Here is a 14,205-nt window from a genome sequence, read left to right on the forward strand (position 1 = left end):
TAGCCAATGCCTTAAAAGCATTGCAGAGGGAGCGGTCCTTTTTTTTTCCTTTTCTCCGTGAGCGGGCGGTAGCCGACTGGCTACGGAGCGCAAAGCACTGTGGGCTTGTTCCTGAGGTGCATCGTGGGAAAAATCTTGTCTCGGCTGTGTTGTCTTTGGAGCGTCAGTCCCTGCGGGCGTTGAAACACCGCAGACAAAATGCCAGAGCGAGACAGTAAGGCCCGGGTCATTTGTCCTTTATTATCTGCAGGACTTGGGACACTTGGCGCGTTGTTTTTGCTTCAGAGTTTAAGCTCTGTGTGGGTGGTGTGATGCCTTAATCTGGCGAAGCCATTTGGTCTCGAATGAAGCCGGGCAGCTCCGGACCATTGTCTCTAAGCTTTGTTCTTGCCCCAAGTGACGCCGCGTGTGTTTTGTCTGTGAACTCCCCCTTACCGCCAGCACTTAATCTTGGGTTGCGCCAGTTTATCTTCCTCCCAGTATCTTGGATGTCATTTTCCGGAAGTATTTGCTGATCCTCCAGCGCCGGTTTAGGGGCCCCCTCTCTGCACCAACAGCTCCTTGTATTTTTTCACTTGGGCACTTATTACTTTGTACGGTCACTGTCGCTGTTTCTGCCTTGTCACTAGAATATGAGCAGTTTGACGTGAAAACGTCAGTATTGTTCGCTAATATAGTCCCAACTTTTGCACAGGAACTGACACGAAGAGATTGATTAAATTAATGCCAATTCTTTTTTTTCTTTTTTTTTTTTTTTAAGGCGAGCCTTTCTCCAACCCTTTGGCTCCAGATGGCCACGATGTGGATGATCCTCACTCCTTCCACCAGTGAGTATTTCAGTGTAGGACTACGGGCATGAACTGGGAGATGAATAGAGTGGTGTGGGAATGGTGAAGGAATTCTAAATGTCTTGTCAACAAGGATGGTGAAAAAAAATTGTACCCCTTGCACCTTTATCTCTAAACTTTAGCTGGATTAGGTCAACTGCATAAGAGTATTAGAGGGGAAGTTCTGGATGGGAGGGTGCTAGTTTTTTTTTTTTTTTTTTAAGATTTTTATTTATTTATTTGACAGAGAGAGAGATAGTGAGAGCAGGAACACAAGCAGGGGGAGTGGGAGAGGGAGAAGCAGGCTTCCCGCCGAGCAGGGAGCCCGATGTGGGACTCGATCCCAGGACCCTGGGATCATGACCTGAGCCGAAGGCAGACGCCCAACGACTGAGCCACCCAGGCGCCCGGGAGGGTGCTAGTTTTTAATGTTTAATTATACATGATACAGGAATTGATTCTTGTAGAAAATTAAAGTAGAAGTAAGGGTAATGTTCTTTTTTGATAACATCCCCAATTCCAGTCCCTTTCTTAGAGGTAACCACTGTTCCTTCTTTACATGTGTCTTTTTTCCCTACTTTTTAAAAAATCCATTTATATACATACACGTATGTCTGAGGAAGATATGTGATTATTTTGTAAGTTGAAGTATTAAAATTAAATGGCATTGTATTATATACTTATATCGTTTTGCCACTTGCTTATTTTCCCCACTCATTGTCTTGGAGATTATTTTCATGGTAGGGCAAGGACTCCCTCCTTTTTTTTTTTTTTTAATATTTATTTCAGAGAGAGAGAAAAGTTAAGAGTGCGTGAGCAGTGGGGAGGGGCAGAGAGAGAGGGGAAGTAGACTCCCCACTGAGAGGAGCCTGGTGCAGGCTTGATGTGCTGCACCTTGATCTCTGGACCTGGAGATCACCACCTGAGCCAAAACCAAGAGTCAGACACTCAACTGACTGAGTCACCCAGGTACCCCAAGGACCTCTTCCTTGATTAGACTTTCATCGGGCTTCTCTGGGGTCCATTTTTCACTAGGCCTGTTGGGTTCAGTTTTAGCAAAGAATGCTCCTAAGCCATTTTATGGAGAGTCCCCTTAAGTAATCAAGTAGATCAGTCAAGCTCCTTTTTCCCCACCCTTGATGGCTAACCAGGTTCCTCTTAGTAATTTTTTTATAAATCCCCAGTTGTCCCAGTTTGTTTTCAGAGTTGAGTTTCAATCCTTCTTCCCTTTTGCAGTAGTCTCTATTCCTATTACAGTAATCTTGAACAGTGTCTTCCTTGGAACACTTAGCAGGATTCTTTGCTAAAACTGGGCACAGCAGGCCAAGGAAGAGACTCAGTCAGAAGAGGGCTCAAAGGGGCCTGACTAAAGTTAGGTCAAAGAGTGAGTCTTTGTCACTGTATTGCTTAAAATTATCTCTTGTACCATCATTGCTGTCTGCCACACATTTGGGAAACACTGTCACAATCTAGTCTCTAGTTAATGGACATTTAGGTTGTTTCCAAATTTTTATTACTTTCAAAGCTGAAATTGAGGGGTGCCTGGGTGGCTCAGTCAGTTAGGCATCTGCCTTTGGCTCAGGTCATGATCCTAGGGTCCTGGGATCAAGCCCCACGTTGGGCTCTTTGCTCAGTGGAGAGCCTGCTTCTCCCTGTCCCTCTGCTGCTCTTCCTGCTTGTGCACTCTCTCTCTCTCTGTCAAATAAGTAAATAAAATCTTAAAAAAGATAAGCTGAAATTGAACTGTTTTTACATGCTTTTTATACACTTACAGTAATTAACAAAGCTAAATATAGATGAATGGAGTTGCTAGGTCATAGGATATATGCACTTAAATTTTGATATAGCCAAATTGCCTTCACATTGGCTATACTGACTTATGTTCCCTTAGGTGGAATATTCACTTTACAGATTCTCACACATACTTGATTTATCAGATTTTATAATAGTCAACACTTTGATGCATTAAAAGTGGCATGATTTGTTTTAATTTGTATTTTCCCGATTTCTGGTAAAGTTAACCATGTTTTTTACGTATTCCTTTTCCAATTCTTACTGGGTACTAATTTTTAAAATCTTTGCCTTCTAGATCAAAACTCACCAATGAAGACTTCAGGAAACTTCTCATGACCCCAAGGGCTGCACCCACCTCTGCACCGCCCTCTAAGTCACGTCACCATGAGTAAGTTCTGGGGTGTTCCGGCCTGTCTCCCATCTCCTTCAGAAAATTACTGAACTAGATGTCGTAGGAACTGGAAGGCTAGTTCTTTTTTGAAGCCTGTGATTCTGATTCTCTCTTGCTGGAGATTGAAGCTCCAGTGAAGACTAGGGCATGCTAAGATCTCAGAATATGTTCCACATACCCCTTGTACTACTAGAGTTGCTGCTAATGCTTAAATGGGCAGATTTCTTCAGGGTCCATTCCAGCTCTAGGGACTCAGATACTGAGGTAAATATTGGGGGATATAGAATTTTAATAGTGCTTTAGGTGGTTGTGGTGCTTTCTAAAGCTTAGAATCAGTCAACTACAAAGGGAGATCTGGATCTCTGCATGGTCAAAGCTTTTGCTTTGTTCCATATTCTAGGCTTTTCTTCAGTCCTCAAGGCCAGTTGTTGGGGGTTTCTGGGGCTGTGGCAGTATTTTGCTATCAGTGAATTTCTTTTTCTTCTAGGATGCCAAGGGAGTACAATGAGGATGAAGACCCAGCTGCACGAAGGAGAAAAAAGAAAAGGTGAAGGAAGGATGGAGGAGTGTTGGATTGTAAGATGGATAGTGTTCTTTTGAAAGGAGTAGGGGCCAGTAGTTATGAAGCTGGAGATTGAGGTTTTCCTTTATTATCTTGAGGTTCTCTGCTTTAGGGGAGAGGAGTGACAGGCAGAGTGGCAATTTAGGACTTCGGAGTCAGTGTGCAGTATTTTTAATCTCATCTGTACCAGTTCTTAGCTGGATAACTGTGGGCATATTGACTAACATTTCTAATCCCCAGTATTCTCATGGGTAGAACAGAGAGTGATTTCATAACTTTTATCAGGTTGTCATGAGGATCAACTGTGATAGTGCATGTAAACACTTAGCACCAGTGCCTGGCATACTGTAACCACCAAGTAAATCTTGTCTGCCGTTATCACCATCACCATCATCATGATTATTTATAAAATACTAAAATTTCGGGCGCCTGGGTGGCTCAGTCGGTTAAGCGACTGCCTTCGGCTCAGGTCATGATCCTGGAGTCCCGGGATCGAGTCCCGCGTTGGGCTCCCTGCTCAGCGGGGAGTCTGCTTCTCCCTCTGACCCTCCTCCCTCTTGTGCTCTCTGTCTCTCATTCTCTCTCTCGCAAATAAATAAATAAAATCTTAAAAAAAAAAAAATACTAAAATTTCTGGAGCTGGTATTTTGCTCTTCCTCTCTTCTGGGGGAATACCAACAGGAATGATTTTCTTTTTCTTTCTTTTTTTTTTAAAGATTTTATTTATTTTTGTGAGAGAGAGAGAGCAAGAGCGCGAGAACGTGCTCGAGCATGAGTTTGGGGGAGGGGCAGAGAGAGAAGCAGACTCCCTACCAAGCGGGGAGCCTAATTCAGGACTCGATCCCAGGATCCTGGAATCATGACCTGAGCTGAAGGCAGACTGAGCTTAACTGACTGAGCCACCCAGGGCCCCAGGAATGATTTTCAGTTGAAATATAGAAGGTGATAAAAATTTAGTTAACTTCTTGGTTGTCCTATAGAAAAGTCTCATACCTGTTAGAGACTCAGTGATACAGAGTTGGGTGGCATTAAAGAATTCTGAAGTGACAGATGGAATGTCCTGAGGTGGCACTGAAAGAGTATATCTGTGAGCTGGAAGATGCTATAATTCTGATTTTGAGGACTATCCGGAGGTGGCCAGCAGTTCTATGAGGATATATATGAGCTTTCACCAGACAGTTGGATGAAACAGGCAGGAACAATTCTGCTGACCTTGGGATAGCAGCTGGTGAGCCTTACGCATTTGTTTTTCTCTGGTCACAGTTATTATGCCAAGCTTCGTCAACAAGAAATTGAGAGAGAGAGAGAACTAGCAGAGAAGTACCGTGACCGTGCCAAGGAACGGCGAGATGGCGTCAACAAAGATTATGAGGAAACTGAGCTGATCAGTACCACAGCTAACTACAGGGCTGTGGGCCCCACTGCTGAAGCGTGAGTACCCAGGCAGCCAGGGCATGATTCCCTCAGCATCCCAGAGTCCTACAGTCACAGTGTGAATTCTTCCTAACACTTTCTCCACTTTGGAGCCCAAGCTGAACTTGGCACTCACAAAGGACTATTCCGATGTGGCTTCTTTCATTATACAGGGACAAATCAGCTGCAGAGAAGAGAAGACAATTGATCCAGGAGTCCAAATTCTTGGGTGGTGACATGGAACACACCCATTTGGTGAAAGGCTTGGATTTTGCTCTGCTTCAAAAGGTGAGCCGTGGTGGGTAGGTAGAGAGTAATCCTAGAATGCTGAATCCTCTTGTATGGGCCTTTCAAGGTGAAAGAGGGAGATTGCTGTCAGCCCAGACGACATAGAAGGGCTAATGGTAGCTCTTGTTTAGGACTAATTGCTACTCATCCTTTAAGTCTCAGCCTCAATTTTATTTTTGCGGGGAAACCTTCTCTGATGACACAGGTATGATTAAACCCCAGTAGTCACTTCCCACTTCTACCCTTGCATAGCTCTTTTATTTCACGTATCATAATTATCACATTTTGTTTGTTGTCTCTTCTGCTGTAAGCTCCATTAGGGCAAGGACTATATTGTCTTGTTCAGTATTGAGTTCTTAGTTCCTGGCACAATGTGGTGTATTGGTGTTAGGTAAACATATGTGAAACGAATAGATGTCTAAATCCTACGTGCTTTCCTGTTAGGTACGAGCTGAGATTGCCAGCAAAGAGAAAGAAGAGGAAGAACTTATGGAAAAGCCCCAGAAGGAAACCAAGTAAGTAAATACCGGGGAAAGCTTGAGAGTTCAGGAAAGTGGGACCTAAAGTAGGAACACATTTGGCAAAAAAGAAAATTTTTTTTGTCTTTTCAGGAAAGATGAGGATCCTGAGAACAAAATTGAATTTAAGACACGTTTGGGTGAGTACACAATTTCTACACTAGTGGTTGTGCATTTTAGGTGAATTGTAGGGAATTTAATGCTTTGAGCAGAATATGCTTTCCCTTTCCCTCAAACTGCTTTCCTCTCTTTCTTGCACCCAGATTAGCTAGTTCTCTTAGGATACTCTAGCAGAACTTAGATGTGAACTTAGTCACTTCCTGTATGTTATTAATGTCTCCTCAGTTAGGTTGGAAGCTGTTGCAGATTATGGCTTATGCATTAAGGAAGGTAGCTTATAGCTTATGTGTTAAAAAGAGGTAGGATGGTTGGTGATTAAAAGCTCAGAATTTGTAGTCAGAGACCTCGGTTTGAATCCTGGTGATGAAACCACACTAGGGATGTGGTATTAGGCAACTGACTTTGTCTATTTTCAAAAATAGTGTTAATTCACCTCATGGGATTATTGGAGCAACAAAAAATAGTATATGCAACATGCCTTTCATATTGAGCATGTAGCCGAGCTGGTTTTTCCATCATTGTCAATATCCCCTTAAACCTCATCCTTCTTCCCCACAGAGCCTAATTCAATGTGAGGCCCATAGCGCCCTTGAGAGGACAATGTAAAAGAGTGGATAGGAGCTCAGGCATTGGAGTCATACAGCAGTCATAGCTGTATGACTTCAGGTAATCACTTCACTCTCAGCTTTAGTATTCTGATCAGTTAAAAGGAGGTAATAATGTGCACCTTCCAGGGCTCTTGTGAAGATTGAGGCAGTAGTATTTGGTGTGGGAGTAAGCCCTTACTAAATGGAAGCCGTTACTGTAGAAGCTTCTCAGTGGCTGTGCTTGCTCCTCTTCTTTTTGTAGGCCGCAACGTTTACCGCACGCTCTTTAGGAGCAAGGCGTATGAACGGAATGAGCTGTTCCTGCCGGGCCGCATGGCCTATGTGGTAGACCTGGATGATGAGTATGCTGACACGGACATCCCCACCACACTTATCCGCAGCAAAGCGGATTGCCCCACCATGGAGGTAAGTGATCCAAGTCCCGAGAGCCTGTCATGTGGGCCTCAAACCTGGGAATCAGCCTCCATTCTGCCCTGGGCCTCATCCACCACATTTAGTCCATCACTAAGTCCTGTCCACTTTTTACTTTCTAAATTTCAGTTGAATCCACTCACTTTTCTCTTCCTCTGTCAATAACATTCCAATGGAAGCCATCATGTCTTGCTGGAACTATTAAGAGATGCTTCTGTTTTGTTTCCTCGCTTTCACTCTGGTTTCTTTCCAGTATTTTATTGTTTTATTGATTTAATTCATGTGCCATATAATCTGCCTTTTGAAAATGTACAATTCTGTGCCTTTCAGTATATTCATAGAATTATGCAGCCATCACACAATTTAAAAAAATTTTCATCCACCTCCCCCCACAAAAAACTCTGTACTCTTTAGTCATAACCCTCACAATCTTCCTGTCCTCCTTTCCATTGTGATTTTTACATATGGCCGGTGTGATCTTTTCAGCATGGGAATTTTTGTCTCACCACACCTGAGGAGCTTTCAATGATTTCTCATTATTAGGATAAAGAGTAAAATCTTTGTTGTGGCCTCTGAGCCCCTGCACCTTCTGGCCTTCTGAGCCACTTTTTCACCATGATTCCCTGTTTGTTCTCCAGTGAATCCCAGCTATCTGGAATGTGCTAGATTTACTTTCTTTCTTTTCCTCTTTTTTTTTTTTTTTTTTTTAAGAGAGAGGGAGAGAGCATGAGCAGGGGTGGGAGGGGCTGAGGGAGAGAGAGAGTCTGGAGCAGGCTCCATGCCTATTGTGGAGCCCAACGTGGGGCTCAATCTCATGATCTTTAGATCATGACCTCAGGGGCACCTGGGTGGCTCAGTCGGTTAAGCGTCTGCCTTCAGCATGGGTTGTGATCCCAGGACCCTGGGATCGAGTCCCACATTGGGCTCACTGCTCAGCAGGGAGTCTGCTTCTCCCTCTGCCCCTCCCTCTGCTCATGCTCTCTCTCTCAAATAAATAAATAAAATCTTTAAAAAAAAAAAAAGATCATGACCTGAGCTGAAATCAAGAGTCAGGTGCCCAACCGACTAAGCCACCCAGGTGCCCCTAGATTCACTTTTGATCCAGACCTTTGTATATATCATTCTGTGTGCCTGGAATGTCCTATGATACCTCCTTTCCCTGTTTTTTACCTAGTTGATTGTAATTTATCCTTCAGTTGGTTAAGTGAGTGAGTGAATGAATGAATGAATGAAGAGATTCTTGCTCTGTGGGATAATATCCTTGCTGCTTGGGGTTTTCAGGCCCAGACCACACTGACCACAAATGACATCGTAATCAGCAAGCTCACCCAGATCCTATCCTACCTGCGGCAGGGTACCCGCAATAAGAAGCTCAAGAAGAAGGATAAAGGTAACCTGGAGGATTAGGAAGAGAAACCTTAACCCTGGAGGGGCATCTGAGGGTGGAACCAAGGTTTTCTGGAGCCTTCTATGTCTAGAACATTGGGAGGCTCCTGGGGAGCAGAAAAAATGGGAGCAATGGAGCATTAATAAGGAGATGGTTACATCCAGGTTCTGTCTGCTTGACCTATCCAGGAAGCAGTGGGTCAGCTTTGAGGCTTGAGGAGGGAGAGTACGGGGAGCTTTTGTTATCCCACCTTCTAAACGGATGTTTAAATGGTCATTCAGAGCTGGAGAGCATGGTTAGGCTGAGAGGGAATCAACTCAGGAATGTTTTCTTCGCTGTTCTTTTTATATTTTAGGGAAGATGGAAGAGAAGAAACCCCCTGAGGCTGACATGAAGTATGTATCCTACCCCTGTCACCTGCTATGTGTGAGGAAAGGGCTCTGTGTTTCTTGTCTTTGGCATTTTGGGGAGGTCCTGATGTGAGAATCTGGACAAATGGCCAGGGAAAATGGAAGTGTGTATGACTTTGGCAGCTAGTGATCTCTGTTTTTCTAGTATATTTGAAGACATTGGGGATTATGTGCCATCCACAACCAAGACTCCTCGGGACAAGGAGCGGGAGAGATACCGGGAACGGGAACGTGATCGGGAGAGAGAGAGAGACCGTGACAGAGAACGGGAGCGAGAACGAGATCGGGAGAGGGAGCGGGACCGAGAGAGAGAGGAAGAGAAGAAGAGGCACAGCTACTTTGAGAAGCCGAAAGTGGATGATGAGGTAAGATACGGCCCTCGTACAAAGTGGTGAAGCTGCCCATCTCTGCCTGCTCCACCTGGTACAGGATTTGTTTGTTATATAGGTGCCTCAGGGCTCCATAGCAGCAACTGGGTCAACTAATCCAGGGTGGGAAACATCCTGGAAATGAGGCAAGAAGTGGGTAGGGAATTGATTCACAGATCAGTGAAGCAGGGGAGGGATGAGTGCAGATCCCTCATGGCCATACTCACTTCAGTTTCTGTTTTCTTTCCAGCCCATGGACGTCGACAAAGGTGGGTGATATGTGAGACATCTTGCATTCACTCTGGCAGTTTTGGGCTGAGAGGCTGTCTAGAACTCAGAGCTGGCAAAGGTTGGGATTGTGGGACTTTCTGGTCCTGAGTTCTCATTAAGATTCATGTCTTGCTCCATGGAATAGAAAGAAGATGAGTCTGGAGTTAACTGCATCTTCCTGGGCAATGGCAGGGCATTTGCTCTGCTAGATACAGTTCCTCCAGCTATGGGGTTCTGAAGACATGAGGGAGGTCAAACTGGCCGCATTCTTTGTACATAACCCCATCTCAACCAAAGTAGCTCATTATTTAAGGATTCATTTATTTTCAAGAGAGAGTGTGTGCGCACCCACATGAGTGGGGGGAGGAGCCGAGGGAGAGGGAGAGAAAATCAAGCAGATTTCCCACTGAGCTTGGAGCCTGACGCAGGGCTCGATCCTATGACCTTAAGATCATGACCTGAGTGGAAACCAAGAGCCGGCTGATCAACTGACTGAGCCACCCAGGCGCCCTGGAATAGCTCGTTATTAGTTGGAATTTAATTAAAATTTTGTTAGCTAAAAGTGTTTTCTTTTGCTTAAAAAAAGGATTTTATGAAAACAGATTGGAAGTATGTGTGGGGAGCAGAGGTAAGTTCCTTGTTTCACAGTCTGAGCAGAGTTCTCTTTTCCCTTAGGACCTGGATCTGCTAAGGAGTTGATCAAGTCGATCAATGAAAAGTTTGCTGGGTCTGCTGGATGGGAAGGCACTGAATCATATCCTTTATTTCAATATGTTGTTGGATTCTAGAAAACTGTTGTCCTGTATTCTTTCTAATTCTACCTACCTCCCTGCTTCCCCACAACCCCCAGCCCCCAGCCCGCTTCTTGCCTTTTATAGTGAATTTTGTCAGGGATGCAATCATTATGACTTTCCCATTTCTCAGTGGACCCCTTCATGTCCTTAAGAGTTTTCATTTTGGGGCTTCTAGCCCTTGGCCCTTCCTTCTTCTTTTTTTTTTTTTTTTAAAGATTTTATTTATTTGACAGAGAGAGACACAGCGAGAGAGGGAACACAAGCAGGGGGAGTGGGAGAGGGAGAAGCAGGCTTCCCGCCTAGCAGGGAGCCCGATGTGGGGCTCCATTCCAGGACCCCGGGATCATGACCTGAGCCGTAGGCAGATGCTTAACGACTGAGCCACCCAGGCGCCCCTTGGCCCTTCCTTCTTGAAGCTTTTCTGCTATAGGTAGAATTATTTTCTTTAACATAGCATATGCTGAAGAAGCCAGAGGACAAAAAGCAGCTGGGAGACTTCTTTGGAATGTCCAACAGCTATGCCGAGTGTTACCCAGCCACGTGTGTGAGACTGTTAAGGGAGGCTGGGATGATTGGAGAACAAGTTGTGGGGAGGGGGCTGAAGTGGAAATTTGATTACCTGGGACCGAGGGGTACTTCTTACTTGGATGAACTATTCTTTCAGGCTCTGAGTGGGAGGGCTTGGGTTGTGGGGGGGCGGTCATTTTTGGGCATATAGCATCTTAGTTGGGTAGGTTTCTGGATAAAGCATAGGGGTCTGGGTCTGCACCGTCTGTTTAATTTGTTGCTTCTCCTTAGGATGGATGACATGGCTGTGGATAGTGATGAGGAGGTGGATTATAGCAAAATGGACCAGGTATGGTGTTGGAAGGATGGGTGGGGAGACTTGGCAGTTGCTCTTTGGCACATACCCCCTTCCCCACTCTCAGCAGATCTGTGTCTCATTTTCTGGGACTTAACCTTCCATCAGCTGCTAAGAGCAGCAGCATTGTGGAGTCACGGGAAGCTTAACTTTTAAAGTGTCTGTACAAAATGAAATGAGATAGGCCAAAAATAGATTTATTTTTATTTCCTACAAAGTGCCAGGCTTTGATTTCCATAGTAGGCAGTAAACAAGTCTTTACTGTATAAATAGAAAGGGTAGAAGGAATTTCAGTGTTTAGAAAATAATTGAATTTTATTCTAGCCAGGACTGAAATATTCTTCTCTAGTCTTAAAACAAAAATACTCTTGAGGCACCTGGTGGCTCAGTCAGTTAAGCAAAAGACTCTTGATTTCAGCTCAGGTCTTGATCTCAGGGTTAGGAGTTCAAGTGATGCGTTGGGCCCCATACTGGGTGTGCAGCCTACTTAAAACAACAACAACAATAACAACAAAAACTCTGACACATAGCACTATTAATGGTGAAGAAATTTCATCTACTTTTTTTTTGTTTCTCTTTACTGCAATGGTTGAGCCTTGTTTAATTCCATCTTGGAGACTTGCTTAACCCTGGTTTTGCCATTTATTAGTTTTATGACCTTGCCAATTTATTTTACTGCTAATGCCCCAGTTTACTCATCAGAAGAATGGAGAGGAATACGGTTCTCTTTTAATAGAATTTGAGAGAATTAAATATGTGTTTAGTGTTCAGAACAATGCCCAGTACATACTAAGTACATAGTAAGCATTTATTATTATTTATCAGGGTGGGATTTATGAATAATGAAACAGGATTGTGAGAGAACCTGGCTTTAATAGCGCTAAAGTTCTGTTTCCATGACATTTCTTCCTTCCGTGTCCCCTTTCTGTCTTCCAACAGGGTAATAAGAAAGGACCCTTAGGCCGCTGGGACTTTGATACCCAGGAGGAATACAGCGAGTATATGAACAACAAGGAGGCTTTGCCCAAGTGAGTCAGTACTAAATATGGCCAGGGAGTGAGGAGAGGGATGATGATGGGGTGGGCTAGCCTTCACCAGGTTAGAGGGTTTAGTCTGCCTGAGACATTCCTAAACAGGTTCTTTAGTCACAGGGCCATCTGGAAACATGTTGGTACTGCTGTGCAACCTCTGTTGCCTTCTTTCTCCCAACTGTCCTTTATTTTTCTCAGAGCTGCATTCCAGTATGGCATCAAGATGTCTGAAGGGCGGAAAACCAGGCGCTTCAAGGAAACCAATGATAAGGCAGAGCTTGATCGCCAGTGGAAGAAGATTAGTGCAGTAAGTGAGATCACCTCTTGGGTGGACTTCAGCTGGGAGGAGACCCTGCACACGGATGCAGGAACAGGCAGGGGGTTGGAGAGCCAAGGAAGTAGGAGAGAGGTCAGCCTGGTGCCTCAGGTGATCTTAGACTGACAGCATAACTATTGGGTGTAACTGTTCTTTTTCGTAGATCATCGAGAAGAGGAAGAAGATGGAGGCTGATGGGTGAGCATCAGCATTCTTCTTCTGGGGCACTGTGGGAATTGCTTAGAGTATAGATCTTAATGCTGACTCACTTCTCCTTCCATTGCAGAGTTGAAGTGAAAAGACCAAAATACTAATCTCCAGTTCCAAGTCCAAAAATATTCCCCACAAGGATGGGCTCACCAGTGCTTCCTTTCTACAATTCCCCAAATAGTTGCAAGGTCTCTTTTTGTGAATGTATATAAAATGTTACTGTATAATCATTTAGTTCCATTAAATCTGGCTAACCTACCATCATGTCTTCTCTGTTTGAGCATCCTCCCTCCCGGGCCCCTGAAGCACTAAGAGGGCTACTAATTCCACTGATTGTGTAAAATGCCCAATGCAGAAAGTTAGCTTTCCTTGAGCTGTGGTTCTAGATTCCTAGACAGTAAGGATCCTAGCCAGGACGCCTAGCGGAGAAGGAAGTAATGACCCCACTGATGGGCAAGAGGTAGATAGAGGAACACAAGGATGGTTGGTCTCAAATGTTACACTCATTCAGGCCCATTTGGGGGCCCACTTTTAGCACAGAGATTCCCTGGGAATTAGGGTCCACCCAGTGGGCTGCGAGTCTGATCCCAAGGTTGTGCAGGACAGGACTAGGCTGTAGGTGAAGGCAGCTGATGAGAATCCCTTGGGGAACAAAAATGGATTTATGCCCTCCTGAGCACTTTAGTAATTCTAAGCACAAATTGCTGCTGCTTTGGCTGAAGGGATAACCTTGGGGAAGTGCCTTGGGGGGGATTCTTTTTTTTTTTTTTTTTAAGATTTTATTTATTTATTTGACAGAGAAAGACACAGCGAGAGAGGGAACACAAGCAGGGGGAGTGGGAGAGGGAGAAGCAGACTCCCCGCCGAGCAGGGAGCCCGATGCGGGACTCGATCCAGGGACTCCAGGATCATGACCTGAGCCGAAGGCAGTCGCTTTACCAACTGAGCCACCCAGGCGCCCCCTTGGGGGGGATTCTTATGCTAAGTCTGCAGGGTTTGGTGCCCTTCAACACCTGAAATATTTGCCAAAGGCTCTGGCCTCTGAATCATTCCATCCCCAACCTTTTCCTCCTCTCTGCTCATTGCCAGCACTTTGGTCTGGTGCTCATAAGGATCATCCCTTTGCCATTGCCTGCCCTGAGCCTAAGACCTCTGGGATCAGCACATACAAGGAAAGCTAGAAGACCACCTTAACCTTGCCTTGCCGTTGGTCACTTTCAGCTTGATAGGGCAAGAGCATCTGAGGAAGGCAGCTTTGCGTATGGCCTCTAGGAGGTTGAAATTAGGCTCTGACTGCAATAGCACCTAGAATGCCTAGTATCAGACAGTAAAGGACACCCTGGTTTCATAGTTGTAGGCATTGGTCCCAGTTAAGAAAGAGGTCACAGAGACCTGGCTTAGATGAAGATACTTAGAAGATCATTAAATTTAAGACCTGGGGGTTGGGGTATGTGGCTGGCTCAGTCTGTAGAACATGTGACTCTTGATGTCAGGTCCTGAGTTCAAGCCTTGGGCAACACTGGGCAAAGAGCTTACTTAGAAAACCAAAAAACCTGGGGGTTGATGGTCCATTTAAAAAATCCATTTCTGCAGGGGAGCCTGGCTGGCTGGCTCAGTTGGCAGAA

At 44.9% G+C, this 14,205-nt stretch overlaps 1 protein-coding gene across 1 annotated transcript; it reads left to right on the forward strand.

Annotated features, from left to right (window-relative positions):
* Positions 1-13: 13 nt before the first annotated feature.
* IK (IK cytokine) lies at positions 14-12,839 on the forward strand. The gene is made up of 20 exons (XM_045893880.1): positions 14-214; positions 761-827; positions 2,917-3,009; positions 3,500-3,559; positions 4,838-5,005; positions 5,161-5,275; positions 5,720-5,790; positions 5,887-5,933; positions 6,763-6,926; positions 8,214-8,322; positions 8,675-8,714; positions 8,875-9,094; positions 9,348-9,366; positions 10,043-10,121; positions 10,621-10,701; positions 10,960-11,017; positions 11,963-12,051; positions 12,253-12,361; positions 12,534-12,568; positions 12,657-12,839. Exons 1-20 carry the CDS (start codon positions 199-201, stop codon positions 12,682-12,684), a joined length of 1,668 nt encoding a protein of 555 aa, XP_045749836.1. The 5' UTR covers positions 14-198; the 3' UTR covers positions 12,685-12,839.
* Positions 12,840-14,205: the final 1,366 nt, after the last annotated feature.

This window comes from Mirounga angustirostris, unplaced genomic scaffold (assembly GCF_029215605.1).
Source record: "Mirounga angustirostris isolate CCGP_5_RB_7025 unplaced genomic scaffold, mMirAng1.0.hap1 SCAF_7, whole genome shotgun sequence".
Lineage (NCBI taxonomy): Eukaryota > Metazoa > Chordata > Mammalia > Carnivora > Phocidae > Mirounga > Mirounga angustirostris.

What these genes read in the sequence shown, in the direction of transcription:
- IK (XM_045893880.1), top strand. An exon ending in AAGCCCCAGAAGGAAACCAA is followed by an intron (nt 5,791 to 5,886) that starts GTAAGTAAATAC and finishes TTGTCTTTTCAG; the next exon opens with GAAAGATGAGGATCCTGAGA. An exon ending in CGGATTGCCCCACCATGGAG is followed by an intron (nt 6,927 to 8,213) that starts GTAAGTGATCCA and finishes TGGGGTTTTCAG; the next exon opens with GCCCAGACCACACTGACCAC.